General features: G+C 44.7%; 1 protein-coding gene across 3 annotated transcripts in view; it reads right to left on the bottom strand.

The window, feature by feature from the left end:
* The window catches only part of ITGA6 (integrin subunit alpha 6), a 74,962-nt gene extending 58,316 nt beyond the window's left edge, over positions 1-16,646 (bottom strand). For 2 of the 3 annotated variants that reach the window (XM_079135008.1, XM_079135009.1), the window contains exon 1: positions 16,247-16,645. In XM_079135008.1, the coding sequence (XP_078991134.1) occupies positions 16,247-16,428 (182 nt within the window). In that variant the 5' untranslated portion in view covers positions 16,429-16,645. Of the gene's footprint in view, positions 1-16,246 lie in introns of all 3 variants that reach the window. The other variant, XM_079135010.1, reaches the window with a different exon arrangement.
* Positions 16,647-18,941: the final 2,295 nt, after the last annotated feature.

Genomic DNA, 18,941 nt, shown 5'->3' with positions numbered 1-18,941 from the left:
GGACCAATATAGATTGGGAACCAATTAATCAGCATGGATGGTGGTTGTGGCACTAGGGCTATGACCTAGGGGCTTCTTACATAGTAGGATATTTCCCTTTTAAGTTACTGGGTTTGTGGGGGACATTATGTGGTGGGAGAGGCAGAGGTTCCTATGGGAAGGTTGCCATGGCAATGGGGAAGGATGTGCAAGAATTTGGGGGCAAAGTTATTTACCAGCCTGCATGAAAGTATTTCCATATTTTAGCAACTAATACTAGTATGTCACTGGGACATACTGGATTAGTCCTCCTTTGGCCTGCTCTTATTGGGATAATGTGGTACTTGCTTGTATTGACTACTACCTCTAGAAAGTTTACACCTTCTTATCTGCTTGGTAACAGATTGGTAGACTAAAACCATAATCAGAAATAACAAGGAAGTTACAAGAAGACTAGATGGGTTCAAGTCCCAGCTGTACTCACTGTTAGTGGAGTTTTAATATGGGTTATCTGAAATCATCCTATAAAAATTTTCTCAAGGGGTGTTGCAAGGATCAAAGAAAATAATGCTAAATAACTCTGTAAACTCTAACACAGTACTGAGGCACTATATATGATTTTATGCATTCCCACAAGCCACTCCAAATTTAACAGGTACATTTTAACAAGTAGAGGTAGTGAAGCCATCAGGAACTCAAAAGCTTGGGCATAACACCATCAGCTCCAATTGTCCAAAAGATTCTACCAACCCCCCAGTAGAGTGGTCAGTGGTAATATCAGATGACTAGGACACAGTTTGTGACAGAGAGGAATGAGAGCAGTTGCTCCTCCAGAATCAGCCACAGTCATTGGAACAATGACTCTGGGTACTCCACAGCACCAGGAAGTGATCCACTAGCTAAGGTGAAAGGCAGAAGGAACAAAGTTCTTCACTGCAGCACTGCTTTTAACAGCTAAGGATCAGAAATTACCAAACATCCAGACTGGTTAAAATAATCATGGTTCATCCTTTAAATGTTATGCATTTAAGGAAGCAGCTGGACACAGTGGCATGCACCTGTAATCCCAGTGACTCAGGAGGCCAAGATAGGAGGATTCCAAGTTCCAGGTCAGCCTGAGCAACTTAATGAACTCCTCTCTCAAAATAAGATTTAAAAAACAAGGTGGGTGTTGGGGATGTAGCTCAATGGTAAGCATTTGCCTAGCATACACAAGGCCCTGGGTGGAATCCACAGGAGTGCAAAGAAAAAAGAATAAAGAAAAAATACACTAGGGAAGCTATATACAACATAGAACAAGTTCTAAAACATGACAAGAGAAAAAAAATAAGGTAAAGAATATGCCTGGCGTACCATACATGTGAAAAATGTATATGCATGTATTTGCTTATAAATATATAGGCAATGTATTTGTCTGTTTGCTATTGCTACAATAAAATGCCCGAAGCTGGATACTTACAAAACAGAAGTTTATTTAGTTCAGTTTTAGGGGCTAAAAGTCCAAAATGGGGGAGCCCCTTTGGTTTGGCCTCTGATAAAATTCATGACTAACTCATGACAGTGATGGGGTACATATAGTCCTAAAGAAATAATAGCCAGAGAGAAAGGGGGCAGGCTCATTTGTTTTATAACAATTCACTCCCAAGGGAACTAATATACGTGTGTGTGTGTGTGTGTGTGTGTGTGTGTGTGTGTGTGTGTGTGTGTGTTTTGGTGGAGCCGGGGATTGAACCCAGAGCCTCACAGAACTATATTAATCCCTCCAGAAGTCATGACCTAATGACCTCCCACTGGACCTGCTTCTTGCAGGCCCTACCATCTCTCAGTATAATCACACCAAAGATCAAGCCTTCCACACATGAACCTTTGGGGAACAACCCATATCCAATCCACAGTAGGTACCCCTGAAGGATTCACAACAAACTGATAAAGCAATGGTAGTCTCCAGAAATAACAGGGTGACTACAGACCAAGCAAAGGAGGAGGACTTCCACTGCAACTCCTGGTGGCTTTTAAATCTGTATCATACAATTGCATCACCTATTTATAATGTAATTTTAAAAATGGTATCAGTCAATGGACAATGGATGCAATGGAAGTCTTGCCAAGAAAATGAAATGACATAGTCGCAGAGGTAAAAATCAGTGGCCAGAAGTCCTGAAGTAAACCTTATAATTGCACAAAACAAGCTCATACTCGCTACTCTTGTGCAGCCAGTTTCAGGCAAAAAAAAAAAAAAAAAAATTATAGCCCATTTGAGAGGTATGACAACCCACTTAAGGAACATAAACACACCTACTATGCGCCACCACTGTGCTGGCTGGCAATCTGGGCATGACAATGAAGTGCAAATCCAAGGCAGAGGTTGCAAGATATTAAGGAAGGGAAGTGCAAGTGGCTGAAAGAGTAAACGAGCTTTCCAAAAGAGTGAAGTGCAGTGCAAAATGTGGTGCCATCAATGAAAGTCTGGGGCACTGACAGCATTCTGGGAAACATCTCAGCTATGGAAAAATATCCAGCATGAACTCCTCACCCCCAAATCCTCCTTTTGGAAGGTAATGAATTAGTCTAGTTCTGGGACATTCCAATATTAGAAGCTAAAACATGGACAGTACTGCTTCTAAGTAGCTGTGGGGTCCCCAGGCTTTCATCTTGGATGCCCAACCTGCCTGCAGTGACCACTTCCTGCAGGGAGGAGCCGGGTCTACCCAGAAGAATGAATCAGCCTGAGTCAGGGACCTCGCCTACCATAGACTCTAAAGCCATGAATGAGAGGTGTGGAGCAAACCAAGACTCCCAATTCAGAAAGGTAAGAGGGGGTAGAGACCAATATGGGGAATACACAGATGCTTCTGCATTTGTGGTCCTATGGCAAATTCAGGTCTAGTGCCTCACTGAGAAATAATTATCTCACAACTCTCAGGATGAGAGATCAGACAAATTTAGTGGGACTTGGACAGATCTGCTTAAGCTCCTGGTGACATTTTATAGAAACAGACAGTGGCTAGGAGGACCCCTGCGTAGGAATGAGGGTGGGTCCGGGGTCTGAGTTGGAAACCAAATGGAAAAAACTGACATGAAGGGGATTGTACAAACGGCCATCAGGAGCTGGTGCACGGCTATGACAAATCCTAGACTGCTATTTCCTGATCTCTTTCTAGATCATTCTCTGGCTTCCTTTGGTAAATTATTTTAATAAAGAAATTCAGGTAAGTTTCACTGGGTAGTAGTACTAAAATATGCCCAACTCTCTTCACACACATAGGAACACCCGTGTTTGGGTTTTTACAATAGGCAAACAAGGATCAACCAGACCCAACCCCCTGCCTTCAAAGGTCTCAAAATCCAAAACCCTCAGTAAATTTCTATTCTGACACTCTCAAACAACCTTAAAATTTCATCATGAAAATATAAGAACAAAGAGCCTATTAAACTCCTCAACAGGATCTGAGCAAAAGAGAAATTAGTCTTTGGAAAAAAAATCAATGACATGAAGGTCAGAAAAGGAATAAAAAAAATATAAACCTGCTCCTGGGTAACAGATTAACATGGCTCCAAAGGAAGTAGGGTGGGGGTAGGGTTAGTGAACAAGGAAAGTGTTTGCAAGACAAGCTAAAGATGGCCTTACCACCAGGGACAGCTGTTAGTGCAATTGGTGTTCCCTGAACAAACAGGCACTTCCTTTTGAACTTCGACCCCTAAATGTGCCATTGTCACATCAAACCCAACTTCAGCATTCAGTGTGTGACTAAAGTTGCTGTGTTTCATTTTATAGCTACCAAGATTTAGGAAGAAGTAGTAGCAAGAGGTAAGAAACAAGCTAAGATGGCCAGGCTTTATAGCCATTGCAATTTCCTCTTTAACACAATTAAAAACTTATTAAGACAACGTACTTTGGTTTCTCAAAGGATGCTGGTGAAGAGCCCCCCAAGACCCACAGGTGGAATTCAACACAAGCATTTAATTCACCTAGCAGCAGTCCTTTATCAATCGGGAAGAACCCATTAAACTGAGACTGAATTTCAACTTCTACCATGTTTGTTAAACTTAATTCCATTGCAACTAGCCTACATTAGGATACAACCTCAGATGATAGACCATTTGGAACGATTCTAAGCGGAGTTAAAGTTTGGCCTACCAGTATCTTACAGTGGTCATCATTCCTGAGCACTACAGAACAAGTGTAAGTAGTACTGGGGAGCTCGCAACAATATGAATATGCTTAACGCTACTGAACTGTATACTCAGAAGTGGTAACAATTGTAAATTTTCATATTTTACCACAATTTTTTAAAAAATGTATCAGGATGTAAAGAATTATTCTAAGGTGGTTAGCCCAGTTCCTATCATCTAGGAGTCTTTGATGTATTTGAGGAATTAAATCAACTTGAAAGAGCTCTGCAAATATCTATTTCTGGATATTAGAGCTGAACCCAAAATGGGAGGTGGTAGCCTGGCTTTTAGAGGTTCATAAACCAATGGGGGTCTTATCCATCAGGTAGAAATTTACAGAAAGTCTTCCACATGCAAGGGGTATGGCTGGGCCAAGAGGGCAAGCAGATGCTGCCGCATGTGCAAACACCCGTATGTGAGCAGAGGCTGACCACTGAAGACAGGAGGAATTCTGAGACACAGCTTAAAAAAAAAGTGCTACAATCATTTGGAGGACCTCCAATTAGCAGGGGAAGGGGTGATAGAGACTGCACATTTGCTCTTTCTATCCTAGGCCATTATGTGGAAGACATTTAAAAACGTATTGTTCATGAAGGGCAAGGTTGGGAGACCAAGGTTTCCTTCTAAGAATGGGCTGCTTTACTGAAAGGTGCAAGGATGTGGCAGAGCCTTAGGGTGGGATAGGCATCAGATAGCTAGGAAGTGGGCTGCAAATTGCCACTAACTCGCTGCCCCGGGACATCTTTGTCTCAGTCTTCCTTCCACAGAAATAAGGTTAGACTGGTCAGTGCTTCTCATTTTCACAAAAATTACTCAATGATGGATGGAGGCGGGTGTTTATGGGTGACTACCTTGCAATGTCTTTAAAACTTCATGCTTCATATTAAAACTTACACATATTTCATCCTATGCTAGAATGAAGTAAACTTTAAAACAAAAATTAACCACTATATCATCTCAGGAAGATGTTCCATATTTGATCTGTGTCACACCCAGGGGAATGGATGCCGACATCCTGATTATTCAAACTCTTGCATCATTTCAAAGATATTCCATTTCCTTTCAGATTCAGATTTACCTCAAGTCCATACCACTTATCTGGAATGAAGAGTCTGAAAACTGAAGTAGTTTAGAACCCAAAATGCTGACTTGGTCTCATTTTCTGCACCCCTGAGAACTCAGTAAGGCCATAGGTCATTTTTATTGAATCAGTGCACTGACCGTTGGACTTGGATCACAAAGACAGTTGAGCCGGTGAGAAGAGGAAGCAAGGACTAGGCTCTCCTGCCATGGAGGTTCAGTGCTCACTTCCACCTGCCCATTGCTCGTCCACCATCAACACTCTGGTGTCCACCCCCTCTGCAGGGCACTTAGAGACTGCACCAGTCAAGACAGCTGCAGCTACATGGAAAAGTTCTTGCCATACCTCAAAATGAGTCTTATAAGAACTTTGCACAACAAAATATTGTGATTCTCTGTAGCTCAAATATAGTTTAAGGAAATGGAATGTGTCAAACAATTTTAACATATTGCCAGCTTCTCCTTCACCTTGCAAGTCCCACGTTTCCCTTTCCTTTCCTCAAGCAGACAATAGTATGGCTCCCATCTGCTGTGAACTGCCCCCAACTCCAACTGCACTCCCCCATAGGGAAAGTGAACCTTTGACTTGGCCCTAAAGGGTAACCCTCTGCTGTCTACCAGATGGTAAAGACAAGTTCTACAAAAATGCCCTAGTGTGAAGGAACTACATTCATATTTTACTGAAGAACCCACAACATTTACTTCACAACCCTTGAGGCAGGGTAACCAGCACCTCCATTTTACCGACAAGGACAAGTCAACAGAATGTCAAATCAATAGAAGGTGAGGGAGTCGGGATTCAAGTCCATAGTCAGACTCAAGGACTAAACTCTCAGTCCTGTGAGGCCAACTTCTATGCAAGTACTGAGTAACTTAAGGGTAGTTGACCCATTCTTCACTGAGAAATTGGAAGTGACCAAAGAAATTCTCATTTTCCCACCAGGACATCTATCCCCCTACCTGGACCTGTGCCTTAACAAGCCTTCCTTTCTCAGACTGTAATCAGGACCCAGGCTAACTGTCCCACCAGTGCATCCTCCCTTCTCTGTACAGACATCCCACCTGCAATTCTACTCTCTCCTGCATCCACTTTTCCTTTTCTACTGAATCCTCCTCAACAAGCCAGCTTACTGGCACTTTCTCCCATCTTGGCCCCATTTTCCCTCCAGCACCTTGGCTCTGCTCCCCTCCCCAGCAAACTCAAGAGTTCCCTCTCTTTGCCTGCAGTCTCCTCTCCTGCCTCTCACAAACCTGCTCCAGTTTGCTCCTGGGCTCCTCCAGTGCTCTGCTAAGGGCCTCCTCCTCCTCACTAATCCTAGGTAAGTGTCATTTAACACTAGTGACCCACAATCGCCTCTGAAACACCTGCCTCAGGGGGCTTCCAGGATAGTACTTCTAGTCCTCTCACCTTGCTGGGGCTGGCTGCCCTCCTCTTCCTAACTCCCACACATAGGAGCCCCAGGGTACAGTCCTTGGTGCTCTCAGTTCACCATTCTAAATACAACCTAGAAGTCCTTTTTTTTTTTCAGTTTGTTGTTTTTAGATATAGAAGCCCCTATTTTTGTCCTCAATCCACCCTTTCCACCTGAACTTCAGCCTCATTCAACTGTCCATCAGTAACTCCACTTGAGTGTCTAGACATCTCAAATCTGTCTAAAACGAAACACCTGCTCTTCCCCCAAAATCTCTCTCTCTTACCACCCTCTCCAAACCATAATACGACTTCATTCTTCTAGCTACCCAGGCCAAAACCTTGAACACATTCTTTTCTGCTCTCTGCCTCTTTCACCTCCATGGAGTCCACAGGAAATCCCACTAACGCTACTTTCACAACATATCCAGAATCCAACCACTTACTATCGTCATCACTACTATCTTGGTCCCAAACACTATCCCTCTTATCTGTCTTATTACGAGGCTTACAGAAGCCTCTTAATCGGTATCATTACTTCTGTTCTTGCTCAGTTCACCATTAATGTAGCGGTCAGACAAATCCAAATCAGAACATGTCACTCTTCTCAGAACCTGCCAATGTCTTCCCATCTCTTTCAAGATACAATGACCACTAGGCCCTGCAGAGTCTACTCTCAAGACGACTAGTGGCCCCCTCGTTTTCCTGAACAGACCTGGCATGCATGTTATTTCCACAAGGCCCCCGCAATTGCCTTTTTGCCATGAATGCTCTTCCCATCGAGGTCTTTCCTGGCTGTCCCATTGCCAGCCATTCTCCACCACCCTTCCCTTTCTCTATTTTCCTCTGTATTATTTATTGCCATCTGAAATTATGCATCTATTATTTTGTTGCTGTTTATCTTCCTGGTCAGAACCTACATAGGGATGCTATTTTGTTTGCTGCTACACCTCCAGCACATGCTCAGTGAATATCTGTTGAATTAACTATTTCTACAAAGAGAAAAAAAAACTGGCTATGATTTCTGAAGCAAATCTAGAGCACAGTCCCTTCAAAGTCTTCACTTCTCTCTCATGTTCAAATAGGAATAAAACTCCCTATGTCTTTTTTTTTTTTTTTTTTTTTTTTTTTTTGGGGTGCTGGGGATTGAACCCAGGGCCTTGTGCTTGTGAGGCAAGCACTCTACCAACTGAGCTCTCCCCCCAGCCCTCCCTATGTCTTTTAGATTGAAATGGAAAACAAGTCAATACACATGCACACATCAAGAAATAATGATCTTACAGAGACCAATTTCTTATCCTAAGATATAGAAAAACCTTCTCAGACAGTTCCTGGCTGCTAAGCTTTTGGTGGGGGCAGGAATCACCATCTATGAGAGCTCACCTCCTGGGATCATTCCAGGGAGGGTCCCTAGAAAGCCTCTCCTGTACCCTCACAAGTCCTTTCTCAGTTTATCCTCAGTAGCAGCCCTGGGCCCATTCTAAACACAATGCAAGCATTAGGAAGTACTTCTCTTTCTAAACTGGTTTATCCGATAAGGTATTGAAATGGCCTTCCCTTGTTTTAACATTAAAATGCTTCTCTAATCCCCTTCTGCCTTTGCATCTACTTCAGCAGATCTCTCCAGCCTTCCTTAAGTTCCTGGTCCTTGAGCATCTAGAAGAGCCCAGCAGAGTCCAGATTTATCTCTGCACTTGCAAGTTCATTTAAGGTATCTTATCACCCTGGTTGTTATGATTTGGATCATAAATGTCCTCCAAAGGCCCATACACTAAAGGCTTGGTGATCAGCCTGTGGCACCAATGGTAGCAGGTAGAACCTAGTGGAAAGAAGTTAGTCACTGTGCCCTTGAAAGTGGTACTGGGAACCCTGACCCCTGCCTCTCCCAGTTTTCTGGTTACCATGGGATGAGCGCTTTGCTTTACCAAGTTCCCCCTGCCACGGTGTTCTGCCTCACCACGGGAATTTAAAAAATAAGTAAATTTTTAAAAATAAATAAAAGGAGCCAACTGACCTCAAACTGAAACCTTTCCTCCTTTTAAGCTGGTTTTCTCAGGTATTTTGTCACAGCAACAGAAAGCTGCTTAACACAGCCAATCTTAAAGTGAGTTCTCAGCTTCTTTCCAAGTATTGTCTTAAGTTGGCACCTGAGTCTAGTATCTCTAGCAGTCACAAGGGCTCAGTGACAAATATCATTTACCTAGAATTATGTCTGAATGCCCATCTGATCACATCTGAACTTCTTTAAACTTTCCCTTTTTTGAAAACTCCAGCTGATTTGTGTCACAGCAAAGCTGGATTCCTTAAGCGCTATCCACAAGTTCTCTGTAGCTCACCCTCTCCTCAGGTCTTCCATGCCTTTTTCCTACCTATCTCTAATCTCTCCAGAGTCTTAGAGATTTCTAAACATTTCCATTCCTCTACTTTGATGTTTTAATACCTTTGTTCTAAAGAAACAAGCAACTGCACTGCCAGTAGAAGGGAGGTCTGGCCATCATCCAATAGATACATGGCAGGAATAGGTGAAGGAAGACTTCTCCCTCCCCTTAGCAAGAAAAAAGGGGGACAGGAAAGCCCCTCAGAGCTGTGACAGCCCACTCATTCCACACCTCTGCCTATAATTCAATTAGGCTCCTTCAGTTAATTTTATTTCATGGTATTTTTCAGGACCACAGAAAACCAACTCTTTGATCAACAACAGCATGATTTGAAAAGGGTCTCTGATCTGCAACCAAGTGGGTATTTGATTCAGAAGGCTTACAGTTCACATTAGACCCAGAGAGTAAGATGTCACAGTTTATTATATTTTCATGACACCCACATAAACAAAACTGCCTCATTATGAAGATGCTTTTCAAAATGAAGAAACCAGAATGACCTTGATATCGCCAAGCAAAGCAAACAGACCTCGAGTAAACAGGCATTATCCTGTGTTTCATTTATTCCTTATATCACAAGCCAAAGTGCCCCTTCGAAATTATTCCACACTTTAATTTTGTTTCTATACTCCCAGATTTAGAAAGCCTATTCCCCTAAAAGTTTTTTTCTTATACTATATTTGACACGGCTTTTCACCAAAAGTGAACTTTGGAGTATATGACATGCAACTTACATCTAGCTGGTTGGCAAACTTGAAGATACTCATGGCTTCATATCACTTGTTTCTTTCCCCTGTGTGACTGCTTTTAGTGTCACTTCTCCCCTACCTCCAAGTTCAGAACAGTCTTCTTTATCATCCAATTGGGTTTAAAAGCTTCAAGTTTTTTTTAAACGGTCTTTTTGCCACTTTGGGATTCAGCGACTTGACGGCAGTAACCAACACCCGACTCCAGCATGAATGCGGGGGCGGGGCGGGGTCTGCTCCACTCTCCTCCAGGGTAGGTGGTGTTCTACAACCTTGCCAACCTCAGGATGTTGACATGCTGATTTGGGACTGCCTTGCCTCCTTTATCCAAACAGAAAAGCCAGATAGCAATAGATCAGATAGTGGTCATTCCACCCTGTTATTAGGTTGACAGGAATGGAGTCTGGGGAAGGGCTCATCTACCTGCCCTGCTTCAGGACAAATTAACAATTAGCCTCTGACTTCAGTTCCAAGAGACCACTGTTTACAATCCTAAATGCCAGTTTAACAAACCTGCTAAGAAAAATACTACTCCTATACTTTGACCACGAATCATCCAACCTTAGGCAGTTTCACCATCAACAATCAGATCTATTTTCAGTGAGCTCCTCCCTACCATACATTAATGACAAGCAAAGGACAAAGGAAAGAAATCATCAACCCTGCCCCGAGTAGAGAGCAAATGACCTAGCCTCCCAAGGGTAGAATGGGGGTGTTTTCAGAGCCAGAGGTCTGAGGAGTCCTGGAAACCAGACTGCCCAACCCACCCTCAGAGGGTATTCCAGGCTCTGGCCCTCTGGGCATCTCGCCATGCCTGTGCACCCATCTGCCCATTCATCACCTCTGAAAACTGAAACCTCGCTGGGATTTACTGCTTGGTAACTACTGAAGGCTATAAGCATAGTTCCTCTGAGATGTACTTTCCAACATAAGGTAACTTAACTAAAGAAAAGGAAACTGTATACTTATACATTATCAAAATCAAACCCAAAGGAAGAAGCACATGCAGTGCATAGGCTGGGCACATGGGGGACATGGATAGAAGAACAAATCTGCCCAATCCACCATGGCCACGTCCCTCTTATGGCCTTGATGGCCACATTTCTTTAACTGAACAAGGGGTTTACTGTGGGCCAGAACTAGTCTGAGGATGATTATCCTTGCTTTATAGCTGAGGAGAGATGGCATGAAGAGCTTAGGTATCTATATAACATCATAGCCAGCAAATGGCAGATCAGATTTGATCTAGACTCAGTTCTTACCCACTACACTGTGTGCTGCCTTCTGCAGAAAGGTTAGTGCAAACCTGAACTGCAGGAACAGAATCCTGGATCACACTTTGGAGCAGATCTGAGCTGAGCCAAGAATCCTACCTTTCTTAAAGAGTCCCCAAGTAGCAACCCTGATGATACTTAAGTTCTAAGGATCCTTCCAGATATAAAGTTATTTGATTGTAGAGTTGTACCCAAACCCAAAAGGGGAAAAATGGACAATGGGGACTGGCATTGGCCCCTTACCCACTCCTACAGTATTCAATCTTTACCATCCTCCCAAGAGATTGGTGGGATGTCAAACAGGGCTCCAGACATCCATTCAGTGGCTCTTAGGACCCCCCACTGAAGGGTGAGTAGCCTCCCACTATTCCACCTAAAGAGTTAAATATATCTAAGATTCCCTTGCTATCCTTGAATAACTAAACTGTTCACTATCAATACACAAGTGCCCTAACCTGCTTATTTCCATTTGACCCCATAACCTAGTCAAGTTGCTTTCAGGAGTGCAACTCTCCAGCCCTGCTTCTCTAACTAAACTCACTAACCATCAACCTGGCATCCTGAATACCTACTGCAGTACAGGTTAACCTGTGTCTCTGGGGTTAAGTTCTAACGTCTGCCTCTAGGGCAAAAGCCAAGTGTAATTAAAAAAAAAAAAAAAAAAAATCACTCATGAAAATTCCTGAGCTGGGACAAGGACCCTTAAACTCAACAAGCAACAATTCTTGTGTGTGTCTCCACATTACAGCTCTAGCTTCCCTTACCCTAGGGACAATGGACACCAAGGCCCAAGTGGGGAACAGCAAAGGGTTAAATAAAGGGACTTCTCCCTTCCTTTACCTTCAACAGAAGAGTTGATTTCACAAGTTAAATTGAGTGTATGATATGACTCCATTGTATTTGCAAAGCACATGCTAGGTGCTATCAAGGAAAAAAATGAGCTTAAGATTCCTGTCCTCACATAACCCGTAATTCAGATGGGAGAGAGGGGATCATCCCCTGAAGATGAAGGACAATAGTTAAACACTGTAACTGTCAGGTACACGTGCTCTTGACAATCAAAGGAAAAAGTTGTTGTGGGGTAGGACAGGTTCTTGAGATTTGATTAGATTCTTTAGATGGGTTCACTCAGCACTAACCAGTGTTCCAGGCACAACTGGCCCCACCGTCCAAGCATATGAGAGTATTTGTCTCCAGTGTCCGTCCTGGAAATGCCACAGAGTTCATTGACCAAGTAAGATGTTAAGTCAAGGTCTTTGGGGAACCTTGTGCCATAGATGCAGTACTCTGATTAAAAAAACAAATTAAATCTTAACATAGTGTTATGCTTAAATAGTCTACATTACAGAATAACTGCTTCTTTGTCAGAGAATCTTATTCTATGAACATTTAACCTGACTTTCCCTACAAATTATTCATACAACATAAATACTTTTAACTTTCTTCCAAACCTGTCATTACCTGGATGGTCTCACACCAGCCGGTGTTAAAATTAAACTCACCTATTTCTGCTTTTTTACAGATTCGTAAAGCTTCCTCCAAATCTCCTTTCCCGTTTTGGCTTTTTCTCTGCTCTCAGGACTTAAGGTGACCCAGCAATTCCTCGAAGATGGCCCTGTGCCACATGACACTATGAGGAATGAATGAATGCAAGGAAGCAAGTGCTTAGGTACACATCCTGGACACAGTGTGATCCCTGTACCACTCTCCTGCACTTTTTCAGAAGTAAGGTCCTAGAACTTGATCCATGGCCAGTTGGAATAAGGGTCAATAGGAAGAGAGTCCAGGCACCGATATTTAAATAGACAACTCTGACCCATATGGGAAGTTTAATACAATATAGTACATTTCCAAAACTCAAATGCTTGCCAACTTCTCCAGGTCTGAAGGATATTTCTGACGTTTCCTTCTAGAGATGGCATAAGCATGAGTCAGAAATACCAACTTCAAATCCAGATCCGTTAAGATTCTGTGTAAGCTGCTGTGAGACTTTGGAAAAGTCTTCACAACTTCTAGTTTTTTCATCTGTAAAGGGAATGAGACTAAATGATATTTTGTTCAGAAAATGTGATTTAAAAGCTAGGACATTGCAGGTCTGAGTAAATCCAAGAACAAACATCATGGAGTCAGAAGAATAGTGACAGTGGTGATCAGAGAGAGAAGTTGAGACTTGAGAGCCATCTGAAATCACTGACACTTCTTTCTCCTTCTAAGTTCTGCACTGTGGTCATACAGGCCCACCTCTCCAGAAGAGTTGAGGAATGATTCATAGGACGCACATACCCACAGTCCCCACCACCACGTACTTTTCACCTATGTGGATGACTCAACCTTAACTACCTACAAGAAATTAAAGAGCTCAAGGTGCTCAGACCTTGACCTCAGTCACTCAGATGACCACCTGATCATCTTTTAGAATCTGAAGCTTCCGGATGAAGTTTCACACTATTTCGTTCAGTTTGATAGCTCCCAAAGCTTTAGGAATATCCAATGTGTTTAAGGGTTCTGAGACATGGTATTATTTTGATATAAAATCTTAACTAGAGATAAAGATGCATGTTATTACATATTGAGATAGCATTGCAGAAAATTTAAACCATGAAAATCTATAACGGGTTTATCTAATATTCCCACATATCTGTGATATTTTCTATCTCAAAGTCACTTGTTCAGTAAATTTACTTTTGTTATGAGTCTAATTAAATTGATTGATGTTAAGCTGCTTTAAGTTTCATAAATGTGAGAGTTTAAGACATGAATTACCCAAGCAACAACCTTTGGTAGTAATGCAGTCACAGAATGTCAGAAGACCTTATACAGTACCTAACACACAGTGGGAACACAGTTACTGCTTTTAAATCTATCATTAACATCAACCATTTGTTCGGCAAGTACCCTTGCTGGGGAGGCACTGAGTATTCTGCATGTCCCTTTAATCCTCTTAACTACCCTATTAAGCAGTAATATCTCCATTATTATATCTTTATTTTACAGATAAAGAAACTAAAGTTCAAAGTAAATGAACAGCTGCTAATTGGCCAAGAAGGGACATTCTACACCAAGTTTCCCGAAATATTCCCATTCATCTTTTCTACGGAGTTTAGGAAACTTGACCAGAAGTTGTCTTAATCTCACTGGCTGTTACCCACATCCTTTTCTGTCAAAGGGGACAAGGGATACAATAAGAGATGCCCGTGCAGGTCCTCTTGGGAGGACCATTACTACTCCTTAAGCTGGAGTACTCTAGGAAAGGGTGGGGCAACACCAGTCATAAACCATAGTCCCCTTACAGTGTGGTTACTGCCCCTGGGCTCTAAGGAAAGATACAGTCACCTTACATGGGCTTTTCCCCATCTGATGGTCTGACCAGCTACTCTCCTCAGTGAGCCCTAAAGAAAAGCATTTCTCTTAGAAGCCCTCAAGCCCCAGACACAGGCTTCTTACCCTGAGGAGGGCCTGCAGCAGCTCTAATACCAGGGAAGCCCAGCAGCAGTGACAAGTTATAGCAGGCATGTCCCTCACCTTCATGACAGAGATTCCTGGCTAAAGGCACACTGCGCAAATTGCCACCCCAAGGACATTTCTTGCCCCAGTACTTCCCCTTCACAACATGTGCTTGGACAAATATACCCAGAAAGCCACCAATCTCAGAATGCCAAGGGGAATGCATTCCCTCTGCTGGCCCACAGTCACTTCAGCACTAACAAGTTCAAATCATGTGGGTGGAAGCACAGCTTCACACAGTATTCCAAGACACTAAACGTCATCCATTAACTGAGTTAGCAGAAACCACCTTTCATTTCAGATTTACAGCTTAACAATTACTTCTGAGAGAAAGCAGGGTATATGCAGCTGGCCAGGCCTGCAAACTCAGACCACCTGCCTGCAGCTGCCCCTCCCTCGGCTAGTGTGTCTGCTTCACCTAGCAGGTGTTGTAAGAAAAAAAAAAAAAAAAAAAAAAAAAATCCGACTTTTAGATTCGAAAGTACACAATGTTCACAAATTCCAATGATGTTAACCAATGAAATCAAGGTTCCCACCAGCTCCAAAGTCCTATAAGAGGGAGAGTAAAGTCTCCTCCATTGCTGTGGCTGCACTTAGCTTTCTCTGGTCCGTTGGTCCTAGAAGGACCTAGGTTCAACTAAGGGCCTGGGTGGGGAGGGGATTCTTTTGTTGTTAGAGTCCGTTTTTTTGATAGCACGGATCAAGAATGCAGCCCCACAGCGATTAAAGAGGCTAAGCTCCAGAACACCTTCTTCGGTCTAAAGAGATCATGTGGGAACCAGTTTTAAAAAGAAAAAGAGAGGCTAAGAGCGCGGTCTCCACTTTCTCCTTTGAGCACAGCCCTGGTGGGGGGTTGTCAATTCCGAACCTTGTTTGCCAAGCCCCAACTCAGATCGGACATTTTGCTTTAACCCCTCAGCCGGCTGAGCCCGCCCAATGCAGGGGTGAGCGGGTCTCGGGTGTCGGCAAACAATCGATTAGGGGATCGGGTGGGGGGCTAGGCACTCCACACGGAGAGACTTATTCTCTTAACTCATCTAGTTCTGTGAACAGGTGCTTGGTTAATCCCACCTTCCAAAAGGAAAAAAAAAAGCGAGTAAAAGTACCCCTACAGAAGCGTACCCCCTGAAGGGAAAGTCACGCCGGACGCTACGAAAAGTGGCTTTCCAACTTCCGCGGAGCGCGCGAGTTCGCGAGGGGACCCGGCGTCCAGCGAGTTTGGGAAAGGCCTGGATCCTCCCGGAACGACGCTCCCGGCAGCCCCGCAGCAGCGATGCTGCGACCTACATCCCACCCCCTTCACCAAACACACACGTGAAGCTCAGCAAAGCGTGCCACCTGCTGGGGTCCCAACAAACAGGCCCGGAGGAAGAACCCGCAGAAGGCACTAAGTTTTCTTTTTAAAAAGTAAACTCCCCCGGGGCCCGGGACGCCGTCCGCCGAGGTGCGACCTCGGGTTCTCCTCCTCCCGGGGCTGCACAGGGGAGGCGCTGCGCGAGGTGCGCCGCAGAGCGCGCGGGCGGTGGGCGCGGCTTACTCGCGACCCCCGGGACCCGCGGCACCCTGAGGCCTGCGGAGTCCCGGGAGGGGCAAGGATAGGGCCGGCCCGCGGGCTCCCGACAGGCGGGAACAGGGCGCGCCCTCGCCCCTCCTCGCGCGGGCCCGCGCCCCGGTGGGGGTGGGAAGAGTCCGGGAACTCACAGCCGCTTGTCCTCTGGCTGTAGCTGCCAGTGCATGGCCAGCGAGAAGCCGAAGAGGCTCCCGGGATCCCCAGATTTCCGGATCACATTGTCCTCGCGGGTGTCCAAGTTGAAGGCTGCTCCGAGCCGGGGCAGGAGCCCCGCCGACAGGTAGAGCAGGCACAGCTGCCCCGCGGCCGCCATGGGCGGGCGCACGGAGAGGGGAGCAGGGACCTGCAGCGGCCGCCTGGAGCTCCGGGCCGGGTCCGAGGCTGCCTGCCGTGCTGCTGCGGCCGCGGCCACCTTCGCCTCCTCTCGCCACTTCGCCCGGCCCCACCCCCGGGACGGGTCGCGCTCTCCGTCCTGCCGCTCCCCCTCGCCGGCAGCTCCCGACCACTGAATGAGCTCGTTGTTCTCTGGAGACTAGCAGGCGTTTTATCAAGTGACGAGGACGCCGGCCCCGCCCCTCCCCACCCCGCTGGCCCCTCCTCGCGCTCCCTGGGCCCGGCCAGCCGCCGGCACCTTCCCGACCAGCCGCGGCTGCCGATCGCCAGGCCCCTCCTTGCCTTTCCCGCTGCCCTTCACCTGCCCCGAAGCAGCGATGCTGCTTGGAGAGGAGCTCGGGGCCGAGACGCCCCACCCGGCCGCCCCCTCTGGAGAGAAGCTCTTGAGTTGTGGTTGCGGTGTAGCTCTGAGCGAGAAAGATATCACTACCTGTCAGGAAAGAAAAGTGCGGATGGTGTGCCGGCCTCTTTGCCTCAAGCAGCCTGTTCTTGAAGCTGTGGACCCACGTGCAAATGTATACACAGTCATTCATTCTGTAAGGGCTTATGGAGGGCTTAACGTGTCCCAACACTTGAGGACTGGAGCTGCATACTTTTTGACTCTTCGAAAACCTAACCGTCAAAAATGATAATAGTACACACACTTTATCAAAGTGTGTGCTATACAATTTACAAAGCACGGCCCTTACCTCGTTTAATCCTAACAGTCTATTAGGTGGACATTTTATTTTTGCCGACGAGATAACTGAAGGTTAGCCTTGCCCCATATCACCCAGGAATCTAGAAATCACATTGAGGTTAGAAATTTCAAACTTGGTTTCCAGGTGTTCCGTCGCTGGGAAGAAACCTCTCAGCAGTAAAGGATGAGTGTTTCAAAGTGGCGCCTAGGAGCTCAGGCCTTGCCCTCTCCTTATAGCCCTAAATTTCCAGGTCTAGTTAGGGGGAGAACTTCTAGGCCAAGGGGCAGCTCCGAGGTCAATGTGGGTGGCCTGAAGGTTCCTGCTTCCTGGGCATAGGGTAGAGCCTCTCCCAGGCAAACTTCAGGCGACTTCATTCAGCAATGGTTCAAAACCAGGGGAAAGAGTATTAATTCAGGTGTGCTCTGAACTTGAATAAGAAAAAAAATTACTTTTTTTAATTTTCACCAACATCTGACATTTAGCCTTACACTAATGAATACAGGCAACAAAGCACAGTGGTAAAAGGATAAGTATCAATGACCTAGTTGCCAGTAGAAACTGTAAGTTTTTTTACTCGACATTACAGTTGTTACACGTAAATAGTTATTAGAAAGAACCCTCAGCTAAATCTTGTATGTCAAAAAATAAGCTTATATATATCTATAGCACACATTTTTAAACATTTTGCTAAATGTATTACAATATGATTGGTTTCCTTTGTAAACCCATGTATTTTATTTTGTACATCTAAAACCTTGTCCCAAGAGGGGTCTGTCCTTTACAGCAACCTGCCATAGGGATCTGTGGCATGAACAGGTTGAAAAGTGCTGATCTGAAACCTTCTGGAAGGCCCTCATTGGAACCTGACATTCCTGCGTTGAAAATAGAAGCAGGTCACAATTCCAGGGAAGAGCTAATGCTATGTGTGCATTCTTCCTCACCTCCAGGAGAATGTGTACCAAGGGAACAGCCTGAATCACTCAGAAAAGCTGTGTGAAAATCATCAAGAATCCTCACAGGTGGTAGCAGCTGCTAGTGTGAGTCCCTCAGTAAGTGAGGGGTGTGTACCACTTCCTTGCCAATCAGTAACTCCAGTCAAATATGTCCAGTGGGATATGATGGCCTTAAATGCAGCAGATGATCTTGGAGATCACACTGTTTTAACAAATGCATCCTGATAAGTTTGGAAAACTACTGGAAATGATCATCTAGTACATTAGGAAATAACTGCAGTATGATTTTTTATGCAAATTAGTGACAAGTGAGCCTTTCTTCTTAAACATGCTATTCCAGACACATGGTTCATGCTATTATGGTTGAGCATAATGAACTCATTGCAGGGTGCTACCCAGTCAGAAGCCAGTGACATGGCTGCAGTGGTAGCTGAAATACTTCCTATCTGGTTGATAGAAAACTCTTGCCCCGAGCTCCTCAAGTGCAACGGCCCCCACCCTGCTCACTTTCCCAGGACTCACCAATTTCCTCAAGACCTTAAGCCCTAGCACTGAAGGGCTCCTTTTGATTGTGTATGCCCATGTCACATCAGCAGTTAACTATCCTAAAAATTATCCGTATCTTCTAAGAGTAATTCTGTGAAGTATTCATCACTTCCTTTTGGTAAATGATATATGAATGGCCAGTGTTATCTACTTGATCTCAAACACTGATTCTGCTGAAATTGAAATTCTCACATTAAATTTAAATATCATAAACATATAGTGCTACTGAATCAAATGACGCTTGGGAGAGAGGA

This window comes from Sciurus vulgaris (assembly GCF_902686455.1).
Source record: "Sciurus vulgaris genome assembly, chromosome: 3".
Classification (NCBI taxonomy): domain Eukaryota; kingdom Metazoa; phylum Chordata; class Mammalia; order Rodentia; family Sciuridae; genus Sciurus; species Sciurus vulgaris.
Note: the sequence above shows the minus strand (reverse complement) of the source record. Positions and strands in the feature narration are given on the sequence as shown.